This window comes from Zootoca vivipara, chromosome 8 (genome assembly GCF_963506605.1).
Source record: "Zootoca vivipara chromosome 8, rZooViv1.1, whole genome shotgun sequence".
Lineage (NCBI taxonomy): Eukaryota > Metazoa > Chordata > Lepidosauria > Squamata > Lacertidae > Zootoca > Zootoca vivipara.
The window spans coordinates 17,638,595-17,656,993 of NC_083283.1; the positions used below are offsets into that span (position 1 = coordinate 17,638,595).

The 18,399-nt window shown below is 40.3% G+C and overlaps 1 protein-coding gene across 1 annotated transcript in view; it reads left to right on the forward strand.

Moving 5' to 3' along the window:
• The window catches only part of CSMD3 (CUB and Sushi multiple domains 3), a 584,303-nt gene that overhangs the window by 485,030 nt on the left and 80,874 nt on the right, over positions 1 to 18,399 (forward strand). The window contains exons 37-44 of the mRNA XM_060277658.1: positions 1,114 to 1,210; positions 4,296 to 4,400; positions 10,571 to 10,689; positions 11,056 to 11,125; positions 11,733 to 11,849; positions 13,720 to 13,929; positions 15,731 to 15,919; positions 16,162 to 16,339. Coding sequence (XP_060133641.1) covers positions 1,114 to 1,210; positions 4,296 to 4,400; positions 10,571 to 10,689; positions 11,056 to 11,125; positions 11,733 to 11,849; positions 13,720 to 13,929; positions 15,731 to 15,919; positions 16,162 to 16,339 — 1,085 coding nt within the window. The remainder of the gene's footprint in view (positions 1 to 1,113; positions 1,211 to 4,295; positions 4,401 to 10,570; positions 10,690 to 11,055; positions 11,126 to 11,732; positions 11,850 to 13,719; positions 13,930 to 15,730; positions 15,920 to 16,161; positions 16,340 to 18,399) is intronic.

Consider the following 18,399-nt stretch of genomic DNA (forward strand, 5'->3'; position numbering starts at 1 on the left):
CCCAATTAACTGGAAACACTATTTCCCCCCTATTCCAGAACTCAGGATATAGAAATAAGCATAGTTTAGAGAACTTCGTTGGCCTTTATGGTATCTGTTAGTTGCAAGAAGTTGTAAGAATGGAGGAGGTATCTTTTCAAAATGGATTTCTACACATAATTTGGTAGTGTAGGCCCACTAGCTGATAATAATGCTCCGAGGCTTGGAAGCTATTCAGGTGAATAGAAAGAATGACGACATTTCTGGTACTCAAGCATTGAATAACCACATATGTCCAGGTTGCTTGTGCATTGTTGCATTTTGTTTCATTTTTTAAAAGCCCAATTGTACAAAATGATACAAAAAAAGCACATAGAGTCCAGGGGTGTGTGTAACCATTATTTGAAGTTGTTTCTATTATTTTATGTTTATTACCTACTGAGACTTGGCCCAATTTCATCACTCTGCGTACAAGCAGACATTCAGCAAGGAAGAGAGGATTCCAAATCCTGTTTGCCATTGATGTGCAAATTGGTAATAGGAGAGTGTTTGGAGAGCAAAAGGAGGATGGTTTAACCATCCTCACTGCCTTTTTTCACTCTTCTTTTACTGGTGGTTCCAGACATGTCATCTAGTCTAGTGGTGAAAGTGTCCATGGACAGTGGTTGATATGGAAAAATATCTGAAAGAGGAATGACTGAAGCACCCCTTCTTCCCACAACTTCACCCATACATGTGTCACAACTTTATTTATTGGCAGTGAACGTGTGGTTGGAAATCTCATTGTTACCATACATCTAGCTCTCCTTTCATGCAGGGCAAAACTTTTGGGGTGTCCACCGTTATTAGGTAAGCATCACTAACTTCTGTCAGCAAGCCCCAAAACCAGTACTTTGTAGAACAGGTGGATGTTACAATGTCAGAAGAAATGGAGATAACTGAGGACAGTATTAGATGTTATACGAGGTACTCTCCTTCCATGCCTAGTTGAACCCAGTTTTCATTGCAAGCCTTCACTACTTGCAAAAAGTATAGCTGCTCAAAATATACTTTTTATGATAGTTGTGAATCCGGGAAAATTGTAGAATTTGGAATTCTCTCATAATTTTGCCATTAACTTTTTCTTCTTCATAGGTACAGGTTATAAGTTTTGCAACTGAGCATAACTGGGACTCTTTGGATTTTTATGATGGTGCTGATAATAATGCCCCGAGGCTTGGAAGCTATTCAGGTGAATAGAAAGAATGACTACATTTCTGGTACTCCCTTTTATGATAAACTATCAACCTGTGCCACTTCTGAAGATGCCAGCTATAAAGATATGGAATTGGGTTCACGTAATACATAATACATCTTTTGGAACGAGTTAGAGATTCAAAGCTGCATGCCAGATTTCTGGGGTTTCATTACCAAGTGCTACCATATTTCGATGTCTGCATTAAAACATATTGTATTGCCATTTGCTGCTACATATCACATATATTGTGAGTGCAGGGTAGTGTGAATTATATTTCCAATATTTGTCGTCTAGAGCAGATCCTGTTTACGAATACTAGACTTCAAAAAACAATTGGCTCTTAATGGATTTTGTACTATGCAACCTGGATGGAAGTTGAATACAAATAACAAAATATCCAGAATCCACCGAAGTGTCTAAATTGAAGATTCTTCTGCATACAAAACCATTCACGTGCCTGTGAATCACAGTCACCAATGCATCCTCTTCTTCCTTGCCCCATTACTAGCTATATCATTGTTCTCATTCCTTTCCTCTTCCAAACTAGCCCAGGAACCCTAGGGACCTATTTCTTTGACTTGTTCAGTTGATTGAGCTGCTGTTTCATCATATATTTTCCCTTCAGGGCTTCCTTAGTCCTGTTGTGTAGATGGAAGGCGTAGGATCATATCTCTTGCTTGATCTGACTTCTTTGAATGTGATATCTGGTTGAACTGCTTGGATTACTGAAGTGTTCCAGTCATGGTTCGGCCACTCCTTTGATATACTATAAGTAATAAATAGAATACTGTCCAAACTCTCAACAGTATTTAGTGTCCTCTGGAACATGTAGCCTTTCTGAATTTTCAATACTCTAAACTTTTTCTGCTTTAGTAAAACCCATTCTTATTTGTTTTTCTCCAGCTAACTCAGGCCCATCATCAGTGGTCAGCTAGTGTGGGCCCTGGTGGAGAGTCCCAGCAGCTAAAAAGGCCCCACTAGGAATTTAATTTTAGGAATTTTTAAATTTGGTACCAGACTTTTAACCTGGAGGTTCCTACAAAACTTCCCTGTCACTTTTTACCTGGTCTGTGGAGCTTTTGGTCAGCTGCTAGGCTTATGATGCGAACAGAACAAATGAGGTTATGGTTCATCGCCAAGAGTTTTATTTGAAGGATACATGCACAAAATTTCACACAAGCATAGAAAGAAGAGAAAACACTTCTTACATTCTCAGAGTAGTAGTGTTTAAAGGTGGCAATGATGATCGGTCAGCCCAGGATCCCATACTCTCCAGCTCATAACTCAGGGGCAGGGGAACAGTCAAAGAGAATTCACAGCTGTGTCCTGACATGTCTCTATTCCTTCTTATACAGTTGTTTGTCTCTTCACTCCTTTCTCTTTCCTTCATGAAGGCCTTTGACCACGTGTACACCCAAATGTCCTCCACATGTGCTGTCTGTGACTCATGTCCCTAAATGTTAACTTCCCATTTTTCATGTATGTGTGTTTCCCTAGAACATGGGCATGTGCAGAGTACCTCTGACATTTGTTCTGCTTGTTCCCTTTTTTCCATTCTTGCTCAAGCCTAACCACAACCTATATTTCCTGTTCTAGTACAGGCAGATATTAAAGTGAGTGTGAAATAGAAATAAGACTTGAACCTGAGTCCTAGTGCCATGCAAGAGAAATAATTTATGGCTCTAAATTTCTCCTTCCCCCGCTCACTTTCTTACCTAACTGTGCCAACATTCATGGCCCTCTGTGCTTGGGATCTCATATGGTCATTTTAGCTATGGTGGGCGACAGTGCCACTTTTGAATGGGAGCCAAGTTCAACTTCAGACAGTAGTGGTTATCCAGTGTCTTCTTGTTGTTTAGTCATTAAGTCGTGTCCGACTCTTTGTGACCCCATGGACCAGAGCATGTGAGGCACTCCTGTCTTCCACTACCTCCTGCAGTTTGGTCAAATTCATGTTGGTGGCTTCGAGAACACTGTCCAACCATCTTGTCTTCTGTCATCCCCTTCTCCTTGTGCCCTCAATATTTTCCAACATCAGGGTCTTTTCCAGGGAGTCTTTTCTTCTTATGAGGAGGCCAAAGTATTGGAGCCTCAGCTTCAGGATCTGTCCCAGTGAGCACTCAGGGCTGATTTCCTTAAAAATAGATAGGTTTGATCTTCTTGCAGTCCATGATACTCTCAAGAGTCTCCTCCAGCAGCAGTATCTTAATGTACCTAAATATGTACCAGTATTTCAATGTACCTAAAATGCAAAGCCCTGGCCTGTAGGGCTATAGATTTGGTGGGGTGGGGTAGAGAGGGTGGTGAGTGGTGCTGTTGCTGCTGCTGTAGCAGGAGAAGTGGAAGATGAAGAAAAAAATGCTGGGCAGCTGCATTGCTGGGCATGGCATATGTACCAGTGCTCCACTGGCAGCCTTTTGCTAAGGAGCTGCTGAAATCCGATAGTTGCCATGAACCATTGCCAAAAACTCTTGCCTTCATAGGGCCTTCTCGGTAGTGGCACCCACCCTGTGGAACGCCCTCCCAGCAGATGTCAAGGCAATAAGTAACTATTTTACTTTGAGAAAACAACTGAAGGCGGCCCTGTTTAGGGATTTTTTAAATGTTTTATGCTGTATTGTTTTTAATATTCAGCTGGAAGCCGCCCAGAGTGGCTGGGGAAACCCAGCCAGATGGATGGGGTATAAATAATAAATTATTATTATTATTGTTGTTGTTGTTGTTGTTGTTATTATTATTATTGCCACTATATATATTGTAATTATAGCAAAAATTTCAAAAGATACAATAGAGTAAAACCAATCATGCTGAGATAGCTCAGTTGGCAGAGCGTGAGACTCTTAATATCAGGGTCATGGGTTCGAACCACACATTGGGCAAAAAATTCCACAATTCTATGATTCTGTGATTTTACTGTTACCTTATAGTAGCAAGATGGAGACATTCTACAAACTGGAGAATGTTTGAATTTTGTACGTGCGTGCAAGATTTCATACATTTAAAGACAAAATCTAAGGAGCGTAATAGCTGTATTACTCAAAGTACTAACTTTATATTTTTCTATTTTCATTTCCCCCAGGAACTACAATACCTCCACTTCTCAACAGTACATCCAACAACTTGTACCTAAACTTTCAGTCAGATATTAGTGTGTCAGCTGCTGGATTCCATTTGGAGTATACAGGTAATGTACATATGATATATGTTATGCTTGTGTAAGCCAGGATAGTTTTGGAGACAGAGAGGATTTCCTTCAAACCATTCAGGTCTTGATCTAGTTGACAGAATTGGGTGTTGATTTTCCTTTTAAAATTTTTTGCCGTTATTTCTATAACAGATTGCAACTACGGAACTGGATTAGTGGTCAAAATGGGAGAACAAAAGGGCATCCCCTTGCCCACCACAGTTTCCATTTCTTTCTTTTCCAAATGTCAGTCTTCATTTTGTCTCTGCTGAACATGGTGAACAACGGTGGCTCTAGGGGGTACACCTGGTGTAGCTTATGGGGCACCAGAGCAGTTCCACCACCAGTGGAAGGCAAAGAGGCGTGAGGCGCCAGATTTTGGCATCACCCAGGACACCACTGAAATTTGAACACCAAGGTTCACCACTGTGCTGGAACTTCATTGGGATGTTTTTGTAGGATTGTTGTCTTAGATTTTAACAGAACATTTCTACTACTGTAAACCTTGGGGTTGCCTCAAGCATCCTGACACTTCCCTATTGTTTCTCAGAAGTACCATTTTGACCTCAGTCCTGTTAGGACTTACCACCTATGTCAGCTTTAGAAGGATGGTTGATTGATGGGAGAAATTGATAGATGTTTCAGGTTCTTTGGAAGTCGGTATAAAGTTTTTGTATCATTTTTAAAAAAATAAGTAAATATATTCAGGAAGACTAGAGCCACAAACTGAAGTGTTGTTATCAGTATATCTGACTGATTTTTGTTTACTGCCTGTTTCAGTCCTAAACCATTTTGCAATGCGACCAGAAAATGTTGAATTTTGGGTGTTCAATAGCAGTAGTTGTGATAGAGATGTGTATTTGTATTTGTTTCATCTGCTGTCATGTAATCCTCTTCTTCCACCTTGCATTTTACTGCCTTGCTGTCGAGTTTCCAAAGATATCAGAGTAATTGGATGTTTTAAAGCTAGGAGGAGAGGAAAAGAGTGTTGAGATTTCAGGGAGTTGTCACCATTATGTATTGATCTCAGTAACTGTTCCAGTCATTGCACCTGGAATATATCTTGTAGGTGCCTAGAGTACTCATTTGCGTACCTATGATTGACAGCTGAACAATTGATAATAAACAATTTCACTCCTCTGCACATTTCACAGACTGATTCCATCTTTGTCACAACTGTGGACAAAGCCAAAACTGTTGTTTTAGAACACAATATAGTGGAAGACCACAGCTCAGCGCTAGAGCAGTTGCATTGCATATTCAATCCATTGCATCTCCAGTTAAACAAAGATCGGATGACAGGTGATGTGAAGGATCTCTGCCTAACACCTTGGTCAGTGTAGAGCTAGATAGATCTGGTTTAAGGCTACCTCCTTAGGAAAGACATGGGCAGTTAGCTGATGCATGAGATCCGATTAGGAAGTAAAGGAGTAGAACCGAGATGGGAAACCTGCCCTTCAAGTTGCTGTTGGAGTCCAGGCTCCCATCAGCCCTAGCCAACATGGTAAATGCTAAAGGCTGATAGGAGTTTCAGTCTCTCAACATTCCAAGGGCCATATATTCTCCTTTCCAGGGACTGGGGATGGATAATATCGAGAGACATTTAGCTAGTGATTCTGTGAGTATGTGTCAGGTGATTTCAGAGATAAGCCAAGGAAGAAGCATCAAGCTCCATCTTTATGGGAACCTCCAGTACTTAAACCAAAATACCAGAAGCTGAACTGCAGAAACACACTCAAATTAAAGATGATAGATCCTGGCCAGGACAATTTATAGAATGAATTTCTATAAAACCAGGTCTTCCCTAGCAAGGTGATTATTGTCATGGCAAATGACCATAAAAACGCTTTAGACAAGGAAGAATGATAAAACCACTTGGAGTTTTTTTGGGAAGTATGTAAACATATACAGTATACATATATGTACCTAATCATGCACTAAGCCTGATCATGACAACCACAATCTCCCGCGTTATGGTATTGTGAGAGTCTTCTTATAATACATGGAGTTAATTTTATACAAGCGAATTCAAGGAAGATTTTAAGGAACTCTCTAACATTATGGTATGTCATAAATGTTGACCTAAGATGACCTGATCTGTGGATTTTTCTCTGAAACATGTGGGGTGGGGGGGGAGGTTGACACATTTATTTCTTCGTCAGCTGCCTGCAGCTTTTTGTCTTTTTAATTAGTTGGTTACAGGTGGAGAATTGGAACAGCAGGGTAGTATTCTGAGATTTATTGGGTGCTCAATTATATTAATACCCCTGTATCTACTATGTGCTCTTCTGATTATCTATTCAGACAAAAATGTATATGAATTTTGTGTGTGTGTGCCACAAACTAGATATCTGTCACTTTAACAATCAGCAACTGACAAAAAAATCCATATAAATAGAGATAATGACTCAAAAAATGGAAGAGTAAGCAATTGCTTAAAGAAATATGTAGCCTAACTGTGCTTTCCTCCAGTTTCATTTGGGATTACTCATTTTTAAAAGCTATATTAATAATTAAAATGGTATTTGTGAACAATTAACTTCAGAAAAGGAGAGCAGGTAAAAAAAGCAGCCATAACTCAGCACTATGAAATCTTTGTCTATACTGTAGATGGAATTCTTGGCGAAATGGTGAGGTACTTGCTGGTAATATGCACATGTACTTTGGTATATGTGGCATGGAACATGTTGTTTGTTCTTGAGCACACAGATTTTATTTTTATTTTTCAGAAATAGCAGCTGTGGGGCCCAATTGTGATCAGTACCCTGGTATGGAGCAATAGAAGTTTGAGGGCCTTTATACTTCACACACACACACACACACACACACACACACACAGCGCCTGCAAGTTCACTTCCAATCCACACCTGCAATTTGCTTGCCAGTAAAAGCTCCCATTGCAGCAAATTGGAGTGCTGGTGCTTACCCTTAAACCAGGGGGAAGAAGCTTCTCTCTCTCTCTCTCTCTCTCTCTCTCTCTCTCTCTCTCTCTCTCTCTCTCTCTCTCTCTCTCTCTCTCTCTCTCTCTCTCTCTCTCCGTAATTCCTCCAAGTCTTTGGAGTCAGCCCCCTAATAACAGTTAAAGACTGTTTATCCTCTTGTGATCTTCTAGGGATGTTGTGAGATCTATGTATTTTTGAAGGCTTTCAACTGTTGAAGCAAATTGTAGGCTACTCAGACTTTCTTCAGTGGCTGCCTTAGGATTTTTTGGTTGTATTCCATATTTACTTATTTACTTATTGTTTTTAAAAGGTGGAATTGTGTTTAATTACATTTGGATGCAGACTGCATTGAGTATGGGGAAACTGATATGTAGATCTTTAAATTGATATATGGAATTATTTTTAATGCATTAAAATATTGCCGTGTGAGATAGTGGTGCTTGTTGCCAAGGATAATACTTTTGGAAAGAGAGAGGATTCAAAATTGCCATGTAGAGCCAGGCCCTTGTAGGTCTCCCTTGTGACTGCAGTCGGGGGGTGGGCATGCATGTTACATTTACTTTCTGCCTACTCCAAGGATTTGCAGTTATACATTTATTTAATTATATCTTCACGCTTGTGCTGCGAGATCGGTTTGGGTAAGATTTAGTGAAATGTGCTAGGCCATTTGCCAAATAATGATTTAAACATGCACATCCCATGTCCCTGCGCATAGTGATTAACCTTATAGAGGCTCCAGACGGGTTATGGATTGTAACTTTGTTGAACCATGGAATAAATTCCTATGTGATTTCAGCAAGCAGCAAGTTTAAATGGTTAAGTAATTAGTGCTGCACAATAAATAGCATGGTTTCATCAGAATTTATCACACTGTTATTCTGCGCAAGGCCACAAATGGACCCCCAATTAAGCTGAATATACATCTAAACAAGGTTTTTATTAAGTGAACACAGTAGATTGTTACTTTCAGTTGTTTAGGTTTCATTAACAGCTGTGCTAAGTCTCCAAAACGGCATTAAGATAAATAGTTTCAAAGAACCTCCAAGCAATTTCCCTAGTCCAGAGCCACAGAAGTTTAAATAGTTACAAGTAATTTTCACTATGTGAGCTGTAATTTGAAAAGGCATTTTATTTTGTTTTTAATTGGCATATCTGACTTGGCTGAATGTTACTTTCCAAGCAAGCTTTCCAGACATGAGCAACATGGGAACCCTTTTGTAAGTGATGCCTATTCAGTTTTAAGCCAGTTTTAATGCTGGCCTAACAACCAGAAGCAAGTCCTTCACGTTTAATATTTAAACATCATGCTTAATTTTTAAACACTTGAGATCTTTATGATTATTAAACTTGTGGCTGAAGCACTTTTGGAATCTTGTCTCCTGAAAGGGACTCATACTCTCCTTTCTGCTCACAGGGATTGCTGTGGATATGCTTCAGAATGCTGTTTCAGTTCTTTCAAATCACCCTCCCCAAATTGGCTCGCTTGCCATTGATACCTAGACAATTATTAGAAATCAGAGGTTCCTAAAGAAAAATACCAAATGCTCCTCAATGAGAAGATGAATAATGGTGGATATGCTCTCCTAAAGGACACACTACACACCATCAATCCCTTGCAATTTGTAACTGTAAAGAAGTATTTAATCTTCTGGACTGTGTTCTCATTTCATCTGGCTTTGTTGCTTAATAATAATAATAATAATAATAATAATTTATTTTTACCCTGCTCATCTGGCTGGGTTTCTCACTCTGGGTGGCTTCCAGCAAAAGATTAAAAGTACATTGAAACATCAGTCATTAAAAACTTCAGAAAACAGGGCTGCCTTCAGATGTCTTCTAAACATCAGGTAGTTGTTTATTTCTTTGACATCTGATGGGAGGACATTCCACAGGGTAGGCGCCACTACCGAGAAAGCCCTCTGCCTGAGTTGTTGTTGTTGAGTCGTTTAGTCATGTCTGACTCTTCGTGACCCCATGGACCATAGCACACCAGACATTCCTGTCTTCCACTGCCTCCTGCAGTTTGGTCAAACTCATGTTTGTAGCTTCAAGAACACTGTCCAGCCATCTTGTCCTCTGTCATCCTCTTCTTCTTGTGCCCTCCATCTTTCCCAACGTTAGGGTCTTTTCCAGGGAGTCTTCTCTTCTCATGATGTGGCCAAAGTATTGAAGCCTCAGTTTCAGGATCTGTCCTTCCAGTGAGCACTCAGGGTTGATTTCCTTCAGAATGGATAGGTTTGATCTTCTTGCAGTCTCCTCCAGCACCATAATTCTGCCTGAGTTAGAAGGTTGTTGTTGTTGTTGTTGTTGTTGTTGTTGTTGTTGTTGTTGTTGTTGTTACAGTATTTCTATACCGCCCTATATCCAGATCCAAGCCCCCAACAGACTATACTCTTTTTTTGTTTATTAGGTTTGCTCCACTATGCTTTGTCCCCTTGCTTGCTACTAAACCTTCCCATCATTCCTCTCTTCTTCCTGGTCTCCTTTCCTTTACCAGTTGCTGGAAACACAAATGGGGAAAGTGCTTTTGCACTTCTCTCATGTTTGCAGGGTTCCCATAGGCGTCTGGTGAGAACAAGACACTGGACTCGATGGGCCTTTGGACTGATCCAGCCAGGATCTTCTTATGTCCTTAGTCTATCTTTGCATCTGACTCTTTCCTGTTACTGCGAGGCTACGCTGTTTAGCTTCCCTGGAGATGAGCTTCTCCATTCCCACTCCTCCAGGTTACAACTGTGAATCGTTCTGAGGCTCTAGCCGAGTAGCTTCAAGAATTGGCCACATAATCCTACTATAGTTTCTGGTGTCTGTGTTTGGGATGCTCTTCACTTGGATGCAGAGGGAGGAGATGGAAGCACTGTACCAGACCATGAATGCTGGAGACTTACATGCATATGCAGTATGGTTCTTGAAGTATAGTTGGCAATTGGCTCCTTTGCCGTAATTTTGTACCTGGTGCTATTTTGATCCGCCAAGGCTATCCTAAAACACTTCCCAGAACCCTCTGAAATATTCAAGAGCCCCGTGCCATGCAGGATGATGTGGAAAGCATTCTTTGAGGTTTTGAAAAGCACCACTTAATAGCTGCAATTCTTCTGTCAAAAATCTCAGTGCATGTGTGTACTTGCTTGACAAATTGAGCAACTGTGTGCTGTATATGTCTGGGGATCTGTCTCTATAATGGAGGAAATTTATTTTGTCATTGTTAAGTTTTTTAACTTTTCACAGCTATAGGTTTGGACTCTTGCCCTGAACCTCAAACCCCCAGCAGTGGAATTAAAGTTGGAGACAGATACATGGTTGGCGATGTGGTCTCTTTCCAGTGTGATCAAGGATATTCCCTCCAGGTAGATTTTTTAAAGCGTGCATATGTGTAATTTGATTTGTTTGTAAGTAAGCATTCACATAATGCATCTGCAATATAAAATGTGTAGTAATGAGCTTCAGCTTTGTGATTTGAACCATATAATTGCCATTTCCAGTGGAGCACACCTAGCTTGATAAATATGAGATACTTGTGGTTTATTATTCAGATGTCCAGGCCCATGAACCTGAATAGTCAGTTCTAATGTCCAGGACCTGACATGCTTTCTCCCAAATACTTCCTTTTGTACGAAGTGAGCTGGGGAACAACATTGTAACGATCAGCCATGGCAGGAAAGAACTGCATTGGTAGACTGCTAAATTTGAAAACGTTTATCTTGCCATTACAGGGGCATTCACATATAACCTGCATGCCTGGACCAGTAAGAAGATGGAATTATCCCATTCCAATTTGCTTAGGTATGTCTTTTGTGCAACACTATTTATTTAATTTCAAAGGTGGAAGAATAGCAGACAATGAAACGTTTAAGATAAAGCACAAAGTAGAACCTGCAACAATATTTTAATTGTATTGTTTTATTATTTTGTTTTTAGACACCCAGGGCTCCTTAGGAAGGAAGGAAGGAAGGAAGGAAGGAAGGAAGGAAGGAAGGAAGGAAGGAAGGAAGGAAGGAAGGAAGGGATAGAAATGAAAACAATTAAACAATCCCACCTCCCCTCATTTTTTGTTTCTCTCCCCTCCCAACAGATGCCTAGCATTCTGTGGCCACTGAACATCCTCTGTTCTCCCACTGGATTTTGTTTTTTGTTTTTTGCTGGGGGTGGGGTGTTAATCTTGGGGTAACTGGCAGCAGGCTGACACCTCAGTGCTTGTCATTAGGATTGGAGTGCCCCTTAGGCAACCCCCTGAGTTCTGTTAGAGGCCATGTTCGTCGTCACATAAAATAATATTCAAGTTTTGAATTTTAAAAACACCGCGTGTGTAGCAAATCGAGAAGCTTAACTTTTAAATGTTATTTTAATCTTGTTTTGTGTTATGTCTTTATATTTCTCTCTCCTTTTGTAGCACAGTGTGGTGGTTTTATGTCAGACTTCAGTGGAGTCATCCTTAGCCCAGGATTTCCTGGGAACTATCCTAGCAGTCTGGACTGCACATGGACTATAAAACTTCCCATTGGTTTTGGTATGTATTAATCCAGCGTGACTTTTTGCTATTACTGCTATTATTGCACTTGTTCTTGTAAGTGCTTTTATATATAAATATATACCTTACTTTTAAAGGGACGTGGGTGGCGCTGTGGTCTAAAGCCCTGTGGCACAGGGCCTAGGGCTTGCCGATCAGAAGGATGGTGGTTTGAATCCCCACGACGGGGTGAGCTCCCGTTGCTCGGTCCCTGCTCCTGCCAACCTAGCATTTTGAAAGCACGTCAAAGTGCAAGTAGATAAATAGGTACCACTCTGGCAGGAAGGTAAAACGGTGTTTCCGTGCACTGCTCTGGTTAGCCAGCTTAGTCATGCTGGCCACATGACCCGGAAGCTGTACGCCGGCTCCCTCGGCCAGTAAAGCAAGATGAGTGCCGCAACCCCAGAATTGTCCGCGATGGGACCTAATGGTCAGGGGTCCCTTTACCTTTTTACCTTACTTTTGGATGGTATCTCTCCTATATTAACATATAAGCTTTCGGGGTTTGTTATTTTAAGAACAGAGGAAGTTATATATCACTAGTCCAACTAGAACAGAGGAGTTATATATCACTAGTCCAACTTGCCTACTATTGTTTACACTGGGTGGTAGTCACCTATGTTTTACTTAGAGTAGACCCATTGAAATCAGTGGCCCTAACTGAGGGGCAATCCTATGCAAGATCAGCCAGGATGAGTAGGTTTGGATGCAGTGGATCTCCAGCTCAACTGAAGATACCGGTACATAATGTACTTTTAATGCTAGTGGAATGCATTCATTTAATCATTTTCTATGAGATATAAGTTCACAGCTTTCTGAGGTCTGTATCCAATGAATGGGAACTGTTTGGTTCTTACTGTGATTTGCACTAAATATGTCTTATGAGGTATCAAAATAATTAATTGATGTAAAAATAAGCATTCACTATTTTGTAAATCTATTTTCTTGCCACATGGAATAGTCCCTCAAAAGGTCCCAAAATAATTAACTTTATTTCATACATTCGTTCAACTGATTCTACCCCAGAGACTCAGAGCAAATGGGATGAATTATATAGACATTTAGAGCTAAAATAAAACCTTTCCTTGGAAATGCAATAGGGTACGTATTGTATGGAGGCAAAATTGCACGGCAAGAAGCAAAGGGAATGTAACTTTCCAATTTAAGTAAAATCTGAATATCAATTTTAAAAAGAAAGGGTAATGATAAAACTTGATCTAGAAGTTGTTTTCAGTACCCAGATGAGTGAGAATGAATGTTTTAAATTCTATTTATATAACTTCTGTGATGATGAATGTGTTTAGAGATTGAGGGAGCAATCCTATACAAAAGAAGCTGGCACAAAGTTAAGCTGTTCAAATAGTTTTCGAGTTACACCACCCTTTTTGCTATCTGAACTTTTGCTGGGTTGCCAGGTACTGAGCCAGGATCCAACCTAAGTCCCACCCCTGCCACACCCTCAGAATTCCCCTTTTTTTTCTGGGCTTATACCAGGTTAAGATCCGTCAGGCTGAGCCCAGCCGGGTGGGTCCTTGGGATGGGGGAAGGTATGCTATAGGATTGCTCCCCGAGTGACTTAAGTAAAATGTGGTCCCCTAATGAAAACATCAGAATCAGATTGCATGTCATGTCATTCCAGTAATATGACATCCTCATGACTGCTGTTTTTTAAAAAACATAATTTATAGGTGATAGCTAAGTCATGCTCAGAGAAAGCCCATTAAAATCAATAGACTTACATTTAAAATACATTTATTTCAGTCGGTCTACTCTGAGCATGACTATTGTTGGATATCACCACATATATTTCTATGCATTATTACTACCCAGAACGTTGGTATATTTTTGTTTATCAAAAAATGCTTTTCAGGTGTTCACCTGCAATTTGCCAATTTTTCAACGGAGACAATACATGATTATTTGGAAGTAAGAAGTGGGTCAGCAGATATTAGTACTGTCATTGGGAGACTCAGTGGCCCTCAAATACCGGCTTCTCTCTTCAGCACAACCCATGAAACCAGCTTATATTTTCACAGTGACTATTCTCAAAACAAACAAGGGTTTCATATTGTATATCAAGGTGAGTGATTTCAACTGCTTCTTTTAGAAACTTGTAAAGTATGTGTTTGTATCCAGAGGATGAGACAAAGCCAAACAGAAGGCACAGGGGTCAGTGTGAAGGGCACGAAGCAATGACCAAGGATTTTGAGTAGTGGGAGAGACCAGTGAAGAAAGCCGAACTCCACCTGTAGGTTATTGCTTTAGCATGAATGGAAGTATTTGTAATGTCCACCAGCAAGGAAATAGGAGCACCATGAGCCTTTGTGGCTTGATGAGAGCCACATCCTGGGTGCAAGGGCAGTTGGTGAAAAGATGCCATGCACTCACGGTAGTGGAGCCAAGCCTGTGGAATTGAGATTAGACAGACATCTCGATGCACTTCAGGTGTATGACTAAGGGTTTGTCCACAATTCCACTTGCCCTGCCACTTTCCCCATTGAAAACCCACTCTTTACCTCTGAATCAGAACAAACGTCAATCAGGTTTTGCTCCAATTCAGCAGTAAAGAACATATTTTCCTAGAGAAAGTGGCCACAGGGCAAATGGAAAACCGCAGGACAAGCAAAGTGTGGACAAGATGGTAATATGTTATAGTTCCTGCAGGCATTGTATGGTGGTGCTTGGTTTTAGGATAATTTTATTGTTTTGTTTCATTTTCTGTGGTTTGTTTTTACATAGACCATATACAGCAAGCACGTCCAACTCTCTAGTGAGTGCAATCTACTCCCAGTATAATTAAACTGGGACTGATCTACCCATTGTCATTGCCCATAGTTCTGAAGCTTTTTTTTAGGGGGAGTGAGCAGAGCTTTTTGGGGGAACTATTGCATAAAATCAATAGCCCAACACTCCACTGACCACCCTCCTTCACACACTCAGCCGCCAATGCACAGAATACAAACTTTCAAAGCAGAAACAGGGTGATCACTTTTTTTTTAACTCCCGCGATCGACCTGGAGCACCACGATGATCTATCTGTCGATCGTGGTTGACCGGTTGGACATTGCTGACATACAGGGTTGTCATATGTCCTCTTTTTTCCAGGACACACCCTCTTTTTCATGATGAGAATCTCCATAGAGATCCATAGTTAAAAGTTGAAGTCGGCAAATGTGTCCTCCTTTTAGGCAACCCTAAAAATGTGAATGGATAACCTGTATATAAATAATAAATTAAATAAATCCAAAAGCATACTGTGTATTCAAGCCTGCCATCTGTATTCTTTAGATATTTTTGCACACGGTAGCAGATTAGACATATTGGGTTGTGTCCAGTGATGCAAAAGCAGAGATCTACTCACAGAATGACAACTCCATTTCCTCTCGAATCGTCTTCTGCCCATCTGCTCCAGAGAACCACCCAACCTTCTGGAGCTGATTTTGAGGACTGGAGGGAACAGGAGAGAAAGGGAAAGTTCAATTGCACACATAGGCAACTGTTGTGCCAGCAGAACCATAGCATTGCTTTTAGTTCCCTTTGAACAGAACAGGATCTCCCAACACTTTCCAGGGAGGCAGGGTAGATAATCCTTTCATTTCTGTGGCTTTTTTATTTTAGTAAATGAAACAACAACAAGAAACAGTGATAGTATACGTATTTTGAGTGTATGTGGAAAAATGTTAGGGAAACTGGGTTCATTGTGTTGTGACTCATCAGAGTATAGCCAACATCATAACATATTGGAAGATTTTATAAGGTCTTTTATAGATAGATAGATAGATAGATAGATAGATAGATAGATAGATAGATAGATAGAAAAATATCTGTACAAAGACCTTCTATTCTTGTGCATAGAAAATATCCTTACTATTTCATTTCAGCATATCAGCTGCAAAGCTGTCCTGACCCACGACCCTTTCGCAATGGTTTTGTCATCGGAACTGACTTCACTGTTGGGCAGACTGTTTCATTTGAGTGTTTTCCTGGGTACACGCTAATTGGCAATTCAGCACTTACATGTCTTCATGGGATAAGTCGTAATTGGAACCATCCTCTTCCAAGGTGTGAAGGTATGTTTTCAATAGAAAAGTACTAGTTCCTGCAAACTTTCCCTTTATTGACTGTACTCCAAATAAGGAGAATTTGAGCTGAACCAGAAATGGTCTTCTTGAGAAAGTGGGATGGTTAAGAGATTGGTATTGGACCACAATATCACATGGTAGTTAAGGCTGCTGGAGAATAGAGGAAATATGGAATTTGTACACATAATCACTTTTCTTGGTGATCTGTTTTGTTTTGTTTGTTTTCACAGCTCTTTGTGGAGGAAATATAACATCAATGAATGGCACAATATACTCTCCCGGCTATCCTGATGAATACCCAAACTTCCAAGACTGCTTTTGGCTTGTAAGAGTACCACCAGGGAATGGAATTTATATAAATTTTACAGTGCTTCAAACAGAGCCTATATATGATTTCATAACTGTCTGGTAAGCAGAAGTTAATCATTATTCATTTATTTTATAATCTGGCACGCTTAGGGACACATATGTTTAAAAGATGCATCTTCTTGATTTGCCTTGCTTTGGTGAGGCGAGGTAGTGGTGCAAAATAAAAGAAATGTTTTATTTTGTTCAGCAAAGTAGCTGTACTTGAAGATGTACTTAAATATGCTCCACAGAATTAAATTTGGGGGGTGACATGTTTGCATTGTATTCTATGGCAAATTACTCTGTGATTAAGTGCAAAATGCTATAAACACTTACATGGGAGTACTAAACACTATTGATCACAATCACACTTCCCTTTTCATACATATACATAAGATTGTGATGCATATGTATGGTAATACCGTATAACCTGGAGAAACAAATGACTGTCATGCATTAAACATAGAGAATTGACACTAGTAAATACCTCCTGGTTCATACAGTTATATTCCTTATTCCCATATCAAAGGATGGTTTGTAGGTATTAATGAACTACCACATATTTAAATTGTTTAATAGAGCTGTTTCATATATCCAGCGGCTAGTCAACCATATTGAAATAGTCAAGTGTATATGTGAATCAGGCCTCTGGTTCAAAAGTTAAATATATGAATCCTGCTCCAGAGGAAACTGGCCACAAGTTTCCTTGAAATTAATGAAATTTGCTATTGTGAGTGACTTCTCCCATTGGTTTCAATGAGTTTTGAGTGTAATAAACTTCTTTCTGAATCAAGACTATTATGTGCAATAAAACTGCAAGCAGATCTGTTACAGAGCCAACATACATTTTTAGCCAAATTATGTTTATGGGTTCAGAAAGAGAAAGAGCAAAGAGCAGCAAGTGTATGAAATCATATTTGATAAGTCCTGATCAGTGCTTCCACTGAGATTTTCCTCAGATGGACACAATTTAGTTTTTGAGAATAAAATGATTGGAGACCTTGGTTTTGTTTTTGTTTTTTTAGGTAATGTATATCTGTCTTTAATGTGCTGACCTTTGTTGTGCATTGTTCTGAGTTCAGTTTTGAGGAAAGGCAAAATAAATTTAAATTGTAGTTAAATAAATATATACATCAAGGAGGATAACTGGGAAAGAGGAGAGAAGGAAAGGAATCCACCATATGGAAATTGTATGACAAATGTTGTTCAGTAGCTAAAGAAAGACTGTATGATAATAAAGTGGGGGGGAGGAGGAGAGAAAATTCATTTGTGTGTGTCTGTTTTAACTGCTTCATCATCTGCCAGGACACCCACCTCAGGCTCTATTTATCCTTATTTAACCTTGCCATAGATATGGCACTGCCTGCTTAATAAGCCATGGCCATGAGCTTGTTCCTGGCAGTACCGAGCTGAGATGGAAAGCCATGAAGGCCAAACAAAAAGATCTCCTTAATCTTGGCTGCTGTCTTTGTCCATGGAGTTTTCTTGGCAGGGATACTGGAGTGGGTTGCCAGTTCCTGCTCTTGGGTTCCATGATCACTGCAGATGGTGACAGCAGTCATGAAATTTAAAGATACCTGCTTCTTGGGAGAAAAGCAATCACAAACCTAGACAGCATCTTAAAAAGCAGAGACATCACCTTGCCAACAAAGGTCCATAGTTAAAGCTATGGTTTCCCCAGTAGTGATGTATGGAAGTGAGAGCTGGACCATAAAGAAGGCTGGTCGCCGAAGAATTGATGCTTTTGAATTATGGTGCTGGAGGAGACTCCTGAGAGTCTCATGGACTGCAAGAAGATCAAACCTATCCATTCTGAAGGAAATCAGCCCTGAGTGCTCACTGGAAGGACAGATCCTGAAGCTGAGGCTCCAATACTTTGGCCACCTCATGAGAAGAGAAGACTCCCTGGAAAAGACCCTGTTGTTGGGAAAGATGGAGGGCACAAGGAGAAGGGGATGACAGAGGACGAGGTGGTTGGATAGTGTTCTCGAAGCCACCAACGTGAGTCTGACCAAACTGTGGAAGACAGGAGCGCCTGGTGTGCTCTGGTCCATGGGGTCACGAAGAGTCAGACACGACTAAACAACAACAAATCTTGGCTGCAGTTCCTGAAGCCAGAT